The following is a 14,346-nucleotide window of genomic DNA, read 5'->3' on the forward strand; positions in this document are numbered from 1 at the left end:
AGTTTACATCTCTGATGTAAGTGAGGGAAATGGACTGAAAAGGCAAGTCCAAATTCTAGAAAAGAATTTTGTATCCATCAGCAATAGTTATCATGTAAGCCACCTCATGAGACGAGTTGACTCACTGGAAAAGACTGATGCTGGGAAAGGTTGGGGGCGGGAGGAGGAGGGGATGACAGAGAATGAGATGGCTGGATGGCATCACCGACTCTGTGGACATGAGTTTGAGTGAACTCCAGGAGTTGGTGATGGACAGGGAGGCCTGGCGTGCTGTGATTCATGGGGTCGCAGAGAGTCGGACACGACTGAGCGACTGAACTGAACTGAACTGACTGAATTTATAATCAATTTATGGTGAGAAAATGTTCTGTAATGTATTTTTAATTGACTGGACAAATAGGTCTTAAAACAGGGTTGAGTGACTTCCCTGGCAGTTCAGTAGTTACGACTTTATGTGTCCACTGCAGAGAGCATGGGTTTGATCCCTGGTTGGAGAACTAAGATCCCACATGCCACTCAGCATGGACAAAGAAAAAAAAAACAAGGTTGAATTTGAGAGCTCTTCATGAAATCTTCATGTAACCAAGAAACCTATCATTTACACATCATTTCCAGACAATTGGATCCATCCATTTAACACCAATGGGTAAATTTAATTCATAGCAGGAGAGATAAGAAAGCCTTCCTCAGTGATCGGTGCAAACAAATAGAGGGTAACAATAGAATGGGAGAGACTAGAGATCTCTTCAAGAAAATTAGAGATACCAAGGGAACATTTCATGCAAAGATGGGCACAATAAAGGACAGAAACAGTATGGACCTAACAGAAGCAGAAGATACTACGAATACATGGAAGAACTATACAAAAAAGATCTTCATGACCCAGATAACCATGATGGTGTGATCACTCACCTAGAGTCAGACATACTGGAATGCAAAGTCAAGTGGGCCTTAGGAAACATCATTACGAACAAAGCTAGTGGAGGTGATGAAATCACAGTTGAGCTATTTCAAATCCTAAAAATGATGCTGTTAAAGTGTTGCACTCAATATGCCAGCAAATTTGGAAAACTCAGCAGTGGCCACAGGACTGGAAAAGGTGTTTTCAACCCAATCCAAAAGAAAGGCAATGCCAAAGAATGTTCAAACTACCGCACGATTGCACTCATCTCACACACTAGCAAAGCGATGCTCAAAATTCTCCAAGTCAGGCTTCAACAGTACATGAACCGAGAACTTCCAGATGTTCAAGCAGGATTTAGAAAAGGCAGAATAACCAGAGATCAAATTACCAACATCTGTTGGATCATAGAAAAAGCAAGAGAATTCAAGAAAAACATCTGCTTTATTGACTACGCCAAAGCCTTTGACTATGTGGATCACAATAAACTGGAAGATTCTTCAAGAGATGGGAATACCAGACCACCTTACCTGCCTCCTGAGAAATCTGTATGCAGGTCAAGAAGCAACAGTTAGAACTGGACATGGAACAATGGACTCGTTATATATTGTCACCCTGCTTATTTAACTTATATGCAGAGTACATCATGCGAAATTCCAGGCTGGATGAAGCACAAGCTGGGATCAAGGCTGGGAGAAATATCAATAACCTCAGATCCACAGATGACACCACCCTTATGGCAGAAAGCGAAGAACTAAAGAGTCTCTTGATGAAAGTGAAAATTCAACATTTAAAAAACGAAGATCATAGCATCCAGTCCCATCACTTCATGGCAAATAGATAGGGAAACAATGGAAACAGTGACAGACTTTATTTTCTTGGGCTCCAAAATCACTGCAGATGGTGACTGCAGCCATGAAATTAAAAGATGCTTGCTCCTTGGAAGAAAAGCTGTGACCAACCTAGACAGCTTATTAAAAAGGAGAGACATTACTTTGCCAACAGTGTCTATCTAGTCAAAGCTATGGTTTTTCCAGTAGTCATGTATAGATGTGAGTTGGACTATAAAGAAAGCTGAGCACCAAGGAATTGATGCTTTTGAACTGTGGTGTTGGAGAAGACTGTTGAGAGTCCCTTGGACTGCAACGAGATCCAACCAGTCCATCATAAAGGAAATCAGTCCTGAATGTTCATTGGAAGGACTGATGCTGAAGCTGAAGCTCCAATACTTTGGCCACCTGATATGAAGAACTGACTCATTAGAAAAGACCCTGATGATGGAAAACACTGAAGGCGGCAGGAGAAGGGGACGACAGAGGATGAGATGGTTGGATGGCATCACTGACTCAGTGGGCATGAGTTTGCACAAGCTCCAGGAGTTGGTGATGGACAGGAAAGCCTGGCATGCTGCAGTCCACGGGGTCACAGAGAGTCAGACACAACTGAGTGACTGAACTGAACTGAACTAACACCAAACATTTTTTTTAATCTATTGATCTTTTAGTTTTTACATTTGGGTTTTGAAAAGATCACTGTGGCAGCCAGGATCACACCTGTGGTTGTGCAGGTTGCACGTACAAGGACGTACGTTTAAGGCAGTAGCATTCACATCACAGACCTCAAAGAACTGTAACTTATGAACATTTCCAGCAGATGGCAGTAAAGCGTCTTGTCCTAACAGAATCAGGGCAGTCAAGCATCGTGAGGAAGGGGCATCTTTTTCTAAATAGCACAAAGATGCCATCGGCCAGTGCTGGCCTTTTTGGCAGGGGTCTAGAGGAAGACAAAACTGGGGACAGGAAAACCACGTAGGCAGCCACTACAGTTATCTGGGCTGGAGGAGAAGAGAGCTTTAACTCGGGTAATGGCAGTAAGTTTGGAGAAGAGAAGAAAAGGTGTGTAAGCCTGATGAGGCCGAGTGAAGAGAGGTAGGGGTGGAGAATGACTCCAGGTCTGCGTGTGGATGGAACTGCCAGTCCCAGGGGTGATGGGAAGAGCCTGTTTCTGGGAATGATTTAGATTTGAGGATGTGGTGAGTTTGATTTACCTGCAGAACACCCAGGTGACAGCATGGCAGGGCTGGAGGTACAGATCTGGTGACATGGGAAGAAGGATGGAAGCGGGCGCTGTGACTGCATGAGGTTTCCCCAGCAGACTGCGCAGCCTGAGCAGAGCAGAGCACCCAGACCGAGCCCAGGGACAGCGCCACCTCGTGGGCAGGTGGACAGACATGCAGAGGCGAGGGCAGGAGATAGTCCTGTGTCTGTCTCAGATGTCCTGTGCTATTTCCCATCTCCTGTGCGCTGAGCTGTCCATTGTTGGTTTAGATTGTGTACAGAGTGAGAGCGCACGGGCTCTTCCAAGAATAATGAGCGTGATGAGCTTTCCTGTGTCCTTTTTGGCTATAGAAATCATTCTTTTTACTATCAGACACTCAGTTGTATTCCAGATGGTTAATGTGACTGGGCGTGTGACTTGTGAGAAGTGAGAGGTTTGCTGTGGAAATTTCCAGACTTCCATGGAAGTCTCCACCGCTTAACAAATTATGATCTTCCCACAAGGTTTGCAGTTAAACATTGTGTGCCATATAAATTCAGTTTTTCTATTGATTGCCAGTTCACACAAGGATACTTGTGTTCCCAAGATCAATAAAATCACTCAAGAGTATAGCAAACTTTTATAGTTGACATGAATATATTTGTCATAACAACATTTGAAATTGTTAATAATGATTAACATTATTTCAAACATTTAAATGGTGAAATCTGGCCCAGGGAATGTTTAGGCTAAACATCCAACAGAGAAAAGAACTTCTAAGTCTAGATTTTCCGCTGTGTATTCTTTTTTTTTTCTCCTTAAAGAAAAAAAGTTCTACCTCTGCTTTTGCACTCGAGCACACAATCAAACTTTCCCTTCCTATAAATTATTTCGAAAGAGTTAGTCCAAGAGCCCAGCTGCACATGGGCCAGCCTCACCTGTGGGCCTGCATTGAGCCTCCTAACAAATTGCTGCCTTTGGCCTCTTCTTGCGGCCTGTGCGAAGAGGGCAGATTTTCGCTTTGAGAATCCAGTCTTTGCATCTGTCTGTCAAGCTGAAAATAACCTGACCTTTAGGGGCTTCCTGAAGGTTGCAAGCATGGGCTGCAAGCTTCCCATTAGCCCTGCCTCTCACACTGATGGTTAATTTGGTGAACCCTGGAGAGAATCCTTAACTGCTTCCTCTAAATGCTGGTGACAGAGGCAGGACAGTTACGGTCCATGATGCTAGAAGAAATTCACCTGTTCAGAAGTTTAAAACTCAGAGGCCCGTTTCCACCCATCTGGACAAAGGGGTGAGTGGGGTGCCCCTTCCTCCCAGGTTTGGGGCCCATGGGATCAGCAGGTATAGGAAGGTCCTTTTAATGGTGCTCAGGGGGTACTATACATTTCAACCTAGAATCATAACACAAGCCTATTTGTGAAGGCTTTACAGTGACACCTCTTTTGATGGGTTCCCTTTCGTATAATCTGATTTTTTTGGCTGTGCTGACTCTTCTGAGTGGGCTTTTCTCTAGTTGTGGCGAGCAGGAACTACTCTTCTTTGCAGTGCATGGGCTTCTCATTGTGGTAGCTTCTCTTGTTTTGGAGCCCAGGCTCTAGGGCACTCGAGCTTCAGTAGTTGTAGCACATGAGCTCAATAGTTGTGGTTCTCAGGCTCTAGAGCCCAGGCATAAGAGTTGTGGCGCACGGGCTTAGTTGCTCCGTGGCATGTGGAATCTTCCCTGACCAGGGATCGAACCAGAGTCTCCTGCATTGGCAGAAAGATTCTTTACCACTGAGCCACCAGGGAAGCCCCATTGGGTACCCTTTTTAAAAGAAAGAAAAGTTGGACAACAATCTGAAGGCAGCAAACCAGATATCTAAAATGGCGTTCATTCCAAATGCTCTTGTGTTCCATTCCCAGCAAGCCTGCTCATATTTTTCAAACCACAGTGCCTCAATCTTTGATTCAGAAAACACCGTGACTGTGTAAATAAATTGTTGGTAAACACCATATTCCTTGCTTAATAACCTGGAAAAGATGTTGTGAGAATGAATTTACAGTGATTTAGCGCTTTTCATTATGGAAATGCCATAGAAATATTTAACTCTAATGCTTATTTTATTCTAATTTTTTGTTAATCACATTTGCTTAGTTAATATGGCGTATTTATGCCAAGTTTTTATTTTATTGCCATAGATTTTATGAATGATGGCAATTGCATGTGTTGTTTTATTTGAAATTAGGTTGATTATATAGACTCATGCAAAATTGTCTGTTAATTTTAGGGCTTAGTATATATGCCATTGTACCAGCAAATCCCCTCAACACAGACATGAACACACACACCTGCACACACACATACATACAACACATTCATGCACATACAATTCCCCCCACCCCTACATATAACACTTTGGCACTTTGCCTCTTTCTCTAGGGAAGGAATTCTTTTACAGGCTCATTCATACTTTTGAAGGCAGACAAATTTGATTTAGCAAAACAATCGTCTAAAATTGAGAAAGAATAAAAAAATAATAAAACAAAGGTGGAAGGAGAAGGCATCCAGGAGTTTAAACCAATTCTATGGGTTGTTTTTTTTTTAATTGACTCCAAAATTTTGATAGTGTGTGAAATACTTTAGGAATATTCTTTTCTTTAAACTTTTTCACATGTATCAAATGATATGTTTGCTAAAGTCAGAGCCATTGTTAGGTCCCGAGGGATATGTGAAAAACCCCTGGGGCCCAACAAACCTCCCTTCCTAGGTCTGGAAGGTATTCCCGATAGGAATTCACCTTTTAGGTTAAGCAGTTCCTCAGCCCCTGAGTAAAAATCAGTTCTTTCTATCCACTTTCCTTTAGGACATAAGGGACCAGAGGCATCAAGTGAAGAGGAAGGAGATTCTGAAAGGGGTCTCAGCTCTTCTCAGAAGTAGCTGCACAGTGAAAGAAACCCAGGTTTTCTATTAGGGTTATGTTTTAATAAGGGTTAATTTCTGCTGAATGTGGCTTAAACAAGAGAGTTTCTTTTACTCTCATACAAAAGAAGTCTATAGAAGACAAGGAGGCTCCACAGTCATAAGAGATTCTGGTTCCTTCTATCTTGTTGCTCTGTAATCCACACTTCTTACTCTTGGACAAAGGTGGCTGCTCAAATTCCAGCCATCGTGTCCTCAGTCTGCCAGTAAAGAGGGAAGAAGAGCACTGTCCTTTCATTGACAGATACTTCCCAGAAGTACCATACGACACGACTGCTTGCCTCTCATTGGCCAGATCTTTGTCACATGACCACATTTATCAACAAGGGAGATTGGGGAATACTGTCTTCATTCCTGCGATTATGGGCTCAGCAAAAAATCAGAGGTCTTTCGCTAGGAAAGATGGGGGAGAATTAACGTCAAGGGATAGCTAGAAGACTTTACCACAGGATCATATATCAGGTCTTCCTAAAATATCTTACATGTCTGTGACCTGAGTACTTTTCAGTTTTCTGGATTTCTTTCCAGTCCCAGACATAAAAATTGCAAATGAGTAAAAGTGATCAAACTCAAAGACCATTTCCAAAGAAAAGCTCTGGAAAGCTCAGACTCCATTCTATAGATTGCCTATTAACACTCCCTTGAAATTTCAGCGGAAATTCTAGAATTGGCTGGGAATGCAGCAAGGGACAACAAGAAGGCCCGGATAGCCCCAAGACACATCCTGCTGGCTGTTGCCAATGACGAGGAGCTCAACCAGGTACGTCTGAAGCATTGACACCAGCCACCAAATGGCTTTGCCAAATACATTACTGCTTGTGGACCCAGCTGGTTAGAAATCTTTCCTGCTATAGTGTCCAGTCACATTTACACTGAAACATTCAGATAGTATAGGATTGCGATTCAAAATAAAATTGTCTCTGGAATAGACTCCATTATATATTCTGAATCTTGCCAGAGCTTTGCTACTTCTTTAAATCAAGCCCTGTGTGTTGCTAGGGGAGGTGCGGTACCCACGTGTTCTTCTCTTTACAGGTTCTTCACCCAAACTTTGTTGATGATTTATTCTGATGAGGGCAGAAGTGTCCTTCTTTCTATATCAAAACCAACCCATTACGCTTTAAAACTGATTCCAAAATGAAGTAAATTCCCACCTTCATCCCCCCACCGAAGATGTGCGAGGCAGCAGGTGGATAGTATAAGAACTTTCATTTATATTTATTTTCTGGTCTTATTTTTTCAACCTGTTTGTGACTAAGAATCAGTTCTTATTTCCAATCCAACATGAACTGATAATTTCCAAAAATAAAAAGTAATTACTAGCAAAATTAAAAGACAAAAATATACAAACTACCAGCTACAATTTTGTTGTTACTAGATCCAATAGATAAACAATAACTCTATCAACTTATTAGACACTTCCTCGTGATTTCTGTACCACTTTTGCCACAGATGGGGAGCTAATAGCTTGTGGACGGGCCTTGGTTGCAGACCACACTTGGAGTGGCACTGCTATAGAATGTGCAGAATGCATTAGTGTGGTAGTTCATGTCGATTAGTTAGAGTAAACAGATATCCATTGGGAGGTGCATGGCCAAACATATTTTACTGATGGAATGCATGATCAAAGGAGTGAGGGAGGTTGTTAACTGAATCTAGCCCTTGCATTAACCTTTGAACCCCACTTTGTCAAGCTGTGCTTCTACGGCCGAAGCTCTTTATCCTCTGTTATGTCTGGAATTTCCGAGCTCTGGGCAACATCCCTGGTTCCACCCTGTCTACGCTTTCATTTCACTTTGCTTGTTTTGTTTTCCATACATAATTGTGGATTGCCTTGATACCTACAGAGAAAAGCCCTACCCGTGAGACAGGGAAAACCAGTTAAATCGTGTATCATGCAGTTTCTTTGGAAAGCAGAGACCAGATTTAACACTTTCTTTGCCAACAGTTAGAATCATTTTAAATCCAGAACCAACATGCTCTTTGCTGTCTGAGCTCACACATCGTCTCTCTTCAGCTGCTAAAAGGAGTGACCATCGCCAGTGGAGGCGTCCTGCCGAGAATCCACCCTGAACTGCTGGCCAAAAAGCGAGGGACCAAAGGCAAGTCAGAAACTATCCTCTCCCCTCCCCCAGAGAAAAGAGGAAGGAAGGCCACGTCAGGAAAGAAGGGGGGAAAGAAATCGAAGGCTGCCAAACCACGGACACCCAAAAAGGTAAGCCTCATGGTATCTGTGAGCCCCGGACACTCACAGAACAAGAGGGAAGTTGAACCATCCAAAGAGGAGGATGTGGCCAGCATCTCCAAAGGACTGGGGACTTGCCTCAGCTTGGTACCGGGGGTGGGTGGTGGGAGGAAATGATAGGAATGTCTGTGAAAAAGAATAAAGAGGGGACTTCTTGGCAGCCCAGTGGTTAAGACTTCACCTTTCACTGCAGGAGGGTGTGGGTTTGACCCATCCCAGGCCGGGAAGCTAAGATCCCATATGCCTGGAAGCCAAAAAAACCAAAACATAAAAGCAGAAGCAATATTGTAACAAATTCAATAAAGGATTTAAAAATTAGCTACATCCAAAAAATCTTAAAAAAATAAATAAGTAAAAAGTCTTTGAGAACAGCTCAGATACTAGAGATTTCCAACCCCCAAACATGGTGGTTTTCACGTTTCCGGACTGCTTCCACTGCCCACAGCAAAATCTTCAGTGAGAGATGCTGGCCTGGAACACTACTTCCCACCTCCCCCATGTGGCATACTGACACATCTCTAGCCTTCCACAGAGAGTCACCCAAGTTCAGCCACTGGCATTTCAGGTGATTGGCTAAACTGATATGCCAAGTAGCTATAACTCAGAGATACCATTGTGGAGTCATATTTTTCATATACTGCCCAGTACAGCAACTTAGTAGCGATGTATGGCTATTTAAATTTGAATTTAAATTAATTAAAATGAAATAAAACTCAGTTCCTTGGTTGCTCCAGCCACATTTCACATGCTTGACAGTATCGACCAGCACAAAGGTAGAACATTTCCAGGAGGGAAGAAAGTTCTGTTGGACAGCACTGCTCTGGGGGTTTCAAGTTTTCATTCCTTGGACCTCTGTGATGACTAAAAAGATGATGAAAGAGTTCATTTCTCGGCCGCTGTGCCCCAGGGAGTCCTGGGGAGAAGGGAGGTTGAACAGTGTACTATGAATGACCCCAGCCTCCATAAGGTGCAGGTGTTGAGAAGAGCAAGAATAACATACCTGTGTCCAGGTTTGAGTAAGGACTGTGGGTGCATAAGAATCCCTTAAATACACCTTATTTTTTGTTGTATCCTTTTTTTCCCATATTGGTATCCCTTGCTTCCCTCCATCAAAAACAGTAGAACCTAACACCTGACCACTTCCTTTTATATCCAGCAGGGTGGTAACCAAGGGAAAGACTTAAATGCTACTTTGAGCTTTTTCTGGATGATTTCTCATCTGTCCTTCTGGTTTCTACCAACAGTCCAAACCAAAGGACAGCGATAAAGAAGGGACTTCAAATTCCACCTCTGAAGATGGACCAGGGGATGGATTCACTATCCTGTCTTCTAAGAGCCTTGTTCTAGGGCAGAAGGTAATAAAGAAAGTTGTAATGTGCTGTCATAAAGCACTGCTGCATTTTTATAACCTACTGTTTACAAGCAATTACACCACCTTCATCCATTCCTTCCCTGATACAACTTTCACTCTGGTCTTGTATTCATTTTTAAACTAAAAAGCTACGGCAACGTCTGCATTGTGAGGATAAACAAGCTCTTTAGTGCCGAGAATTGTTTATGCTGACATTGGTCAGCCAGTGGATCTTTCTGCTTCCCATGTCCCAGATATTCCTGTGCTCACCAAAAAAATCCATAGCTAACTTTCTCAACCAGCCTTTGGGAGGCCTGCTTTACATGGTGTGACGTAATTTATCATAGAAAGAAAATAGAAAGATATGTTCCCTGAGTATCCCTGGTGTTAGAAGTGAATTATTTGCCAATAATTCAGTCTGCTTGCCTTTCTGGCTGCAGAAAGAAAACAAACTGAGTTATACATTTGAACAGTTTTCAGCAGCACAACACCAGCCCCCGCCAAACATGCAGATAATTCATTCCCACAAGCATAACAGACAGTTTGTCTACTAAGTCAACTGGGGCTGCAATAAGACACGTGTGGAAAGAGTCAGTTAATCATATCTCAGGTAGCGAATGTTTGCAGCCTGACAGTGGTAGAACCTCTTTTGAAGCCATTGGCAAGAGCATGTTTTGAGAAGCGCATCAAAGTGGCGGGCTCCTAATTTATCACTGATGAAAGCAGGGGAGCAAAGAGGTGGAAGTTATGTCCATTCTAGGGGCTGTCCGTGGTTATGAGATGATTCTCTTTCTCTCACTTAAATAAGGGAGCAAGAAGTTCTGCTCAGGTGGGGAGATGATGGAGAATGTTTCCATTCCACTCAGTTCACGCCCTTAGGGCAGCATTTCACAAGTGTGGCTCCAGGGTCCCCAAAAGACAAGGTGGCCATACGTAGGCAGGTCAGAATCCCGGAGCCCATCACTTCTCTCCCTCAGAAGTGGTTGGCTTTGCATCCCTGTTCCCAGAGGTCTGTGCTGCTCTGAAAAGAATGCTGGGAACTGAGTAGCTTCTTGCAGGAGCAACTCAAACTACGTCAAACACCAAGACCATCCAGGTGAGAAATGAGGGCATAATCTATAGGGAGAAGAAAAGGAAGGGAGATCCCATTCCTGTTCCTGGAAGAGGAGGCAGATTTGTTGCGTGCTGCTAATCTCAGGGTGAACATCAAATCCACTGAGCTCAAAAGAGCCTACTGAAAACCACACACCCAGGAAACTCTAGATGGTTGCTCCACGTAGAGCCCTTTCTGTTGGCAGTCAGTGAAAGAAAGCACAGATGTGAGGGTTTTCCATAGGCCTTGTCTCGCCCAACTCTCCATCTTCTCTTCCCAATGCAGCTGTCCTTGACCCAGAGTGACATCAGCCATATTGGCTCCATGAGAGTGGAGGGCATCGTCCACCCAACCACAGCCGAAATTGACCTCAAGGAAGATATAGGTAAGGTTCTGAGACTTCAGGAGAAGTGCCTTAGAATAGCCTCTGTTCTGGCACGTTCTCGTGAGGCCGGTCTCTTGTCAGCTGGATAGCCTCTGCTTGGTGGACACTGTCAATCAAACTCTGCCTTTGTGTTTAACTGAACAGCATTAAAGTATTGGGACTTCCCTGGGGCCTCAGACAGTAAAGAATCTGCCTGCAGTGTAGGAGACCCAGGTTTGACCCAGGGATCAAAACCTAATTTTTTAAATATGCATATATTTTCGAAATTTTTTTTAAAGTGTTATACAAAAACAGATCATTAGTGCACAGCTTGATGAATAAAACTGTGTGACCAGCATCGTGATCATGAAACAGAACCTTGCCAGCACCCCGCACGGCCCCTTCATCCCGCGTCCCAGGATCATTCTCTCCGAGGGTAGCCACCGTGATGTCCTCTGCTGTTTCTTTTGTTGTTCTGTTTTTTGTGGCTGAGCTGTACAGCACGCAGGATCTTAGTTCCCCCACCAGGGATTGAACCCATGCCCCCGACAGTGGAAGCACAGAGTCTTAACCACTGGGCCACCAGGGAAGTCCCTACCACTATCCTGTCTCATCTGTTTCAAACTTTATATAAGTCATGCAGTGTGTCTCCTTTTGTGTCGGCTCCTTTAGCTCAACTTTGTGAGATCCACGCGTGTTGTTGAGCATCGTTGTAGTTCATTCACTTTTTACTGTGCAGGGTTCCGTTGTAGGAATATAACAGTTTGCTGATCCAGCGTACCCCTGGTGGCACTGGGGCCATTTCCAGTGTGGGCCATAATGAGTAGTGTTACTCTAAATGTTGTTGTGCTTGTTTTGAGGAAACCTATACATATATTTTAAGCTGCAGTATTGAGAACACCACTGGTAAAAAGGAAATTGACATTCGGAACAAGTTAGGCTGTCTGTAAGGCTATACATGGAATTATTTCACCAGTGGATTGCTACCTGTCCCACCAGTGGTACCAGGCTAGGTGGAGGAACCTAGGAAGGCAAGCTTCCAGACACTATAATTTATAATAAGATGGCAACTAAATGGTCACCATCTCACCCATTTTTACAATACAGAAATGAGTAAAGAAAGGGTTTTGTTCCTGGGATACAGGCCTTGCTCCTGAGGTAGGTGATTTGGGGTGGATACTAGTAGCCTGGAATGTTAGGTCCATGAATCAAGGCAAATTGGAAGTGGTCAAACAGGAGATGACAAGACTGAACATAGACATTCTAGGAATCAGTGAACTAAAATGGACTGGAATGGGTGAATTTAACTCAGATGACCATTATATCTACTACTGTGGGCAGGAATCCCTTAGAAGAAATGGAGTAGCCATCATGGTCAACAAAAGAGTCCGAAATGCAGGACTTGGATGCAATCTTAAAAACGACAGAATGATTTCTGTTCGTTTCCAAGGCAAACCATTCAATATTACAGTAATCCAGGCCTATGCCCCAACCAGTAACGCTGAAGAAGCCGAAGTTGAACGGTTCTATGAAGACCTACAAGACCTTTTAGAACTAACACCCAAAAAAGATGTCCTTTTCATTATAGGGGATTGGAATGCAAAAGTAGGAAGTCAAGAAACACCTGGAGTGACAGGCAAATTTGGCCTTGGAGCACGGAATGAAGCAGGGCAAAGGCTAATAGAGTTTTGTCAAGAGAATGCACTGGTCATAGCAAACACCTTCTTCCAACAACACAAGAGAAGACTCTACACATGGACATCACCAGATGGTCAACACGGAAATCAGATTGATTATATTCTTTGCAGCCAAAGATGGAGAACCTCTATACAGTTAGCAAAAACAAGACCAGGAGCTGACTGTGGCTCAGATCATGAACTCCTTATTGCCAAATTCAGACTGAAATTGAAGAAAGTAGGGAAAACCACAGGACCATTCAGATATGACCTAAATCAAATCCCTTATGATTATACAGTGTAAGTGAGAAATAGATTTAAGGGACTAGATCTGATTGATAGAGTGCCTGATGAACTCTGGACGGAGGTTCGTGACATTGTACAGGAGACAGGGACCAAGATCATCCCCAAGGAAAAGAAATGCATAAAAGCAAAATGGCTGTCTGAGGAGGCCTTACAAATAGCTGTGAAAAGAAGAGAAGCAAAAAGCAAAGGAGAAAAGGAAAGATATAAGCATCTGAATGCAGAGTTCCAAAGAATAGCAAAGAGAGATAAGAAAGCCTTCCTCAGTGATCAATGCAAAGAAATAGAGGAAAACAACAGAATAGGAAAAACAAGAGATCTCTTCAAGAAAATTAGAGATTCCAAGGGAACATTTCATGCAAAGATGGGCTCGATAAAGGACAGAAATGGTATGGACCTAACAGAAGCAGAAGATATTAAGAAGAGGTGGCAAGAATACACAGAAGAACTGTACAAAAAAGATCTTCATGACCAAGATAGTCATGATAACGTGATCACTGACGTAGAGCCAGACATCTTGGAATGTGAAGTCAAGTGGGCCTTAGAAAGCATCACTACGAACAAAGCTAGTGGTGGTGATGGAATTCCAGTTGAGCTATTTCAAATCTTGAAAGATGATGCTGTGAAAGTGCTGCACTCAATATGCCAGCAAATTTGGAAAACTCAGCAGTGGCCACAGGACTGGAAAAGGTCAGTCTTCATTCCAATCCCAAAGAAAGGGAATGCCAAAGAATGCTCAAACTACCGCACAATTGTACTCATCTCACACGCTAGTAAAGTCATGCTCAAAATTCTCCAAGCCAGGCTTCAGCAATATGTGAACCGTGAACTCCCAGATGTTCAAGCAGGTTTTAGAAAAGGCAGAGGCACCAGAGATCAAATTGCCAACATCCGCTGGATCATGGAGAAAGCAAGAGAGTTCCAGAAAAACATCTATTTCTGCTTCATTGACTATGCCAAAGCCTTTGACTGTGTGGATCACAATAAACTGTGGAACATTCTGAAAGAGGTGGGAATACCAGACCACCTGACCTGTCTCTTGAGAAACCTGTATGCAGGTCAGGAAGCAACAGTCAGAACTGGACATGGAACAACAGACTGGTTTCAAATAGGAAAAGGAGTACGTCAAGGCTGTATATTGTCACCTTGCTTATTTAACTTATATGCAGAGTATATCATGAGGAACGCTGGGCTGGAAGAAGCACAAGCTGAAATCAAGATTGCTGGGAGAAATATCAATAACCTCAGATATGCAGATGACACTACCCTTATGGCAGAAAGTGAAGAGGAACTCAAAAGCCTCTTGATAAAAGTGAAAGAGGAGAGTGAAAAGGTTGGCTTGAAGCTCAACATTCAGAAAACAAAGATCATGGCATCTGGTCCCATCACTTCATGGGAAATAGATGGAAAAACA

The 14,346-nt window shown here is 43.2% G+C and overlaps 1 protein-coding gene across 1 annotated transcript in view; it reads left to right on the forward strand.

Annotated features, from left to right (window-relative positions):
* MACROH2A2 (macroH2A.2 histone) overlaps positions 1-14,346 on the forward strand; it is a 57,614-nt gene that overhangs the window by 30,507 nt on the left and 12,761 nt on the right. Inside the window, exons 3-6 of the mRNA XM_088841939.1 lie at positions 6,554-6,660; positions 7,918-8,115; positions 9,390-9,500; positions 10,875-10,974. Coding sequence (XP_088698065.1) covers positions 6,554-6,660; positions 7,918-8,115; positions 9,390-9,500; positions 10,875-10,974 — 516 coding nt within the window. The remainder of the gene's footprint in view (positions 1-6,553; positions 6,661-7,917; positions 8,116-9,389; positions 9,501-10,874; positions 10,975-14,346) is intronic.

Source organism: Moschus berezovskii, chromosome 12 (genome assembly GCF_049115385.1).
Source record: "Moschus berezovskii isolate FMDL1 chromosome 12, NW_MosBer_1.0, whole genome shotgun sequence".
NCBI classification, from domain to species: Eukaryota; Metazoa; Chordata; class Mammalia; order Artiodactyla; family Moschidae; genus Moschus; species Moschus berezovskii.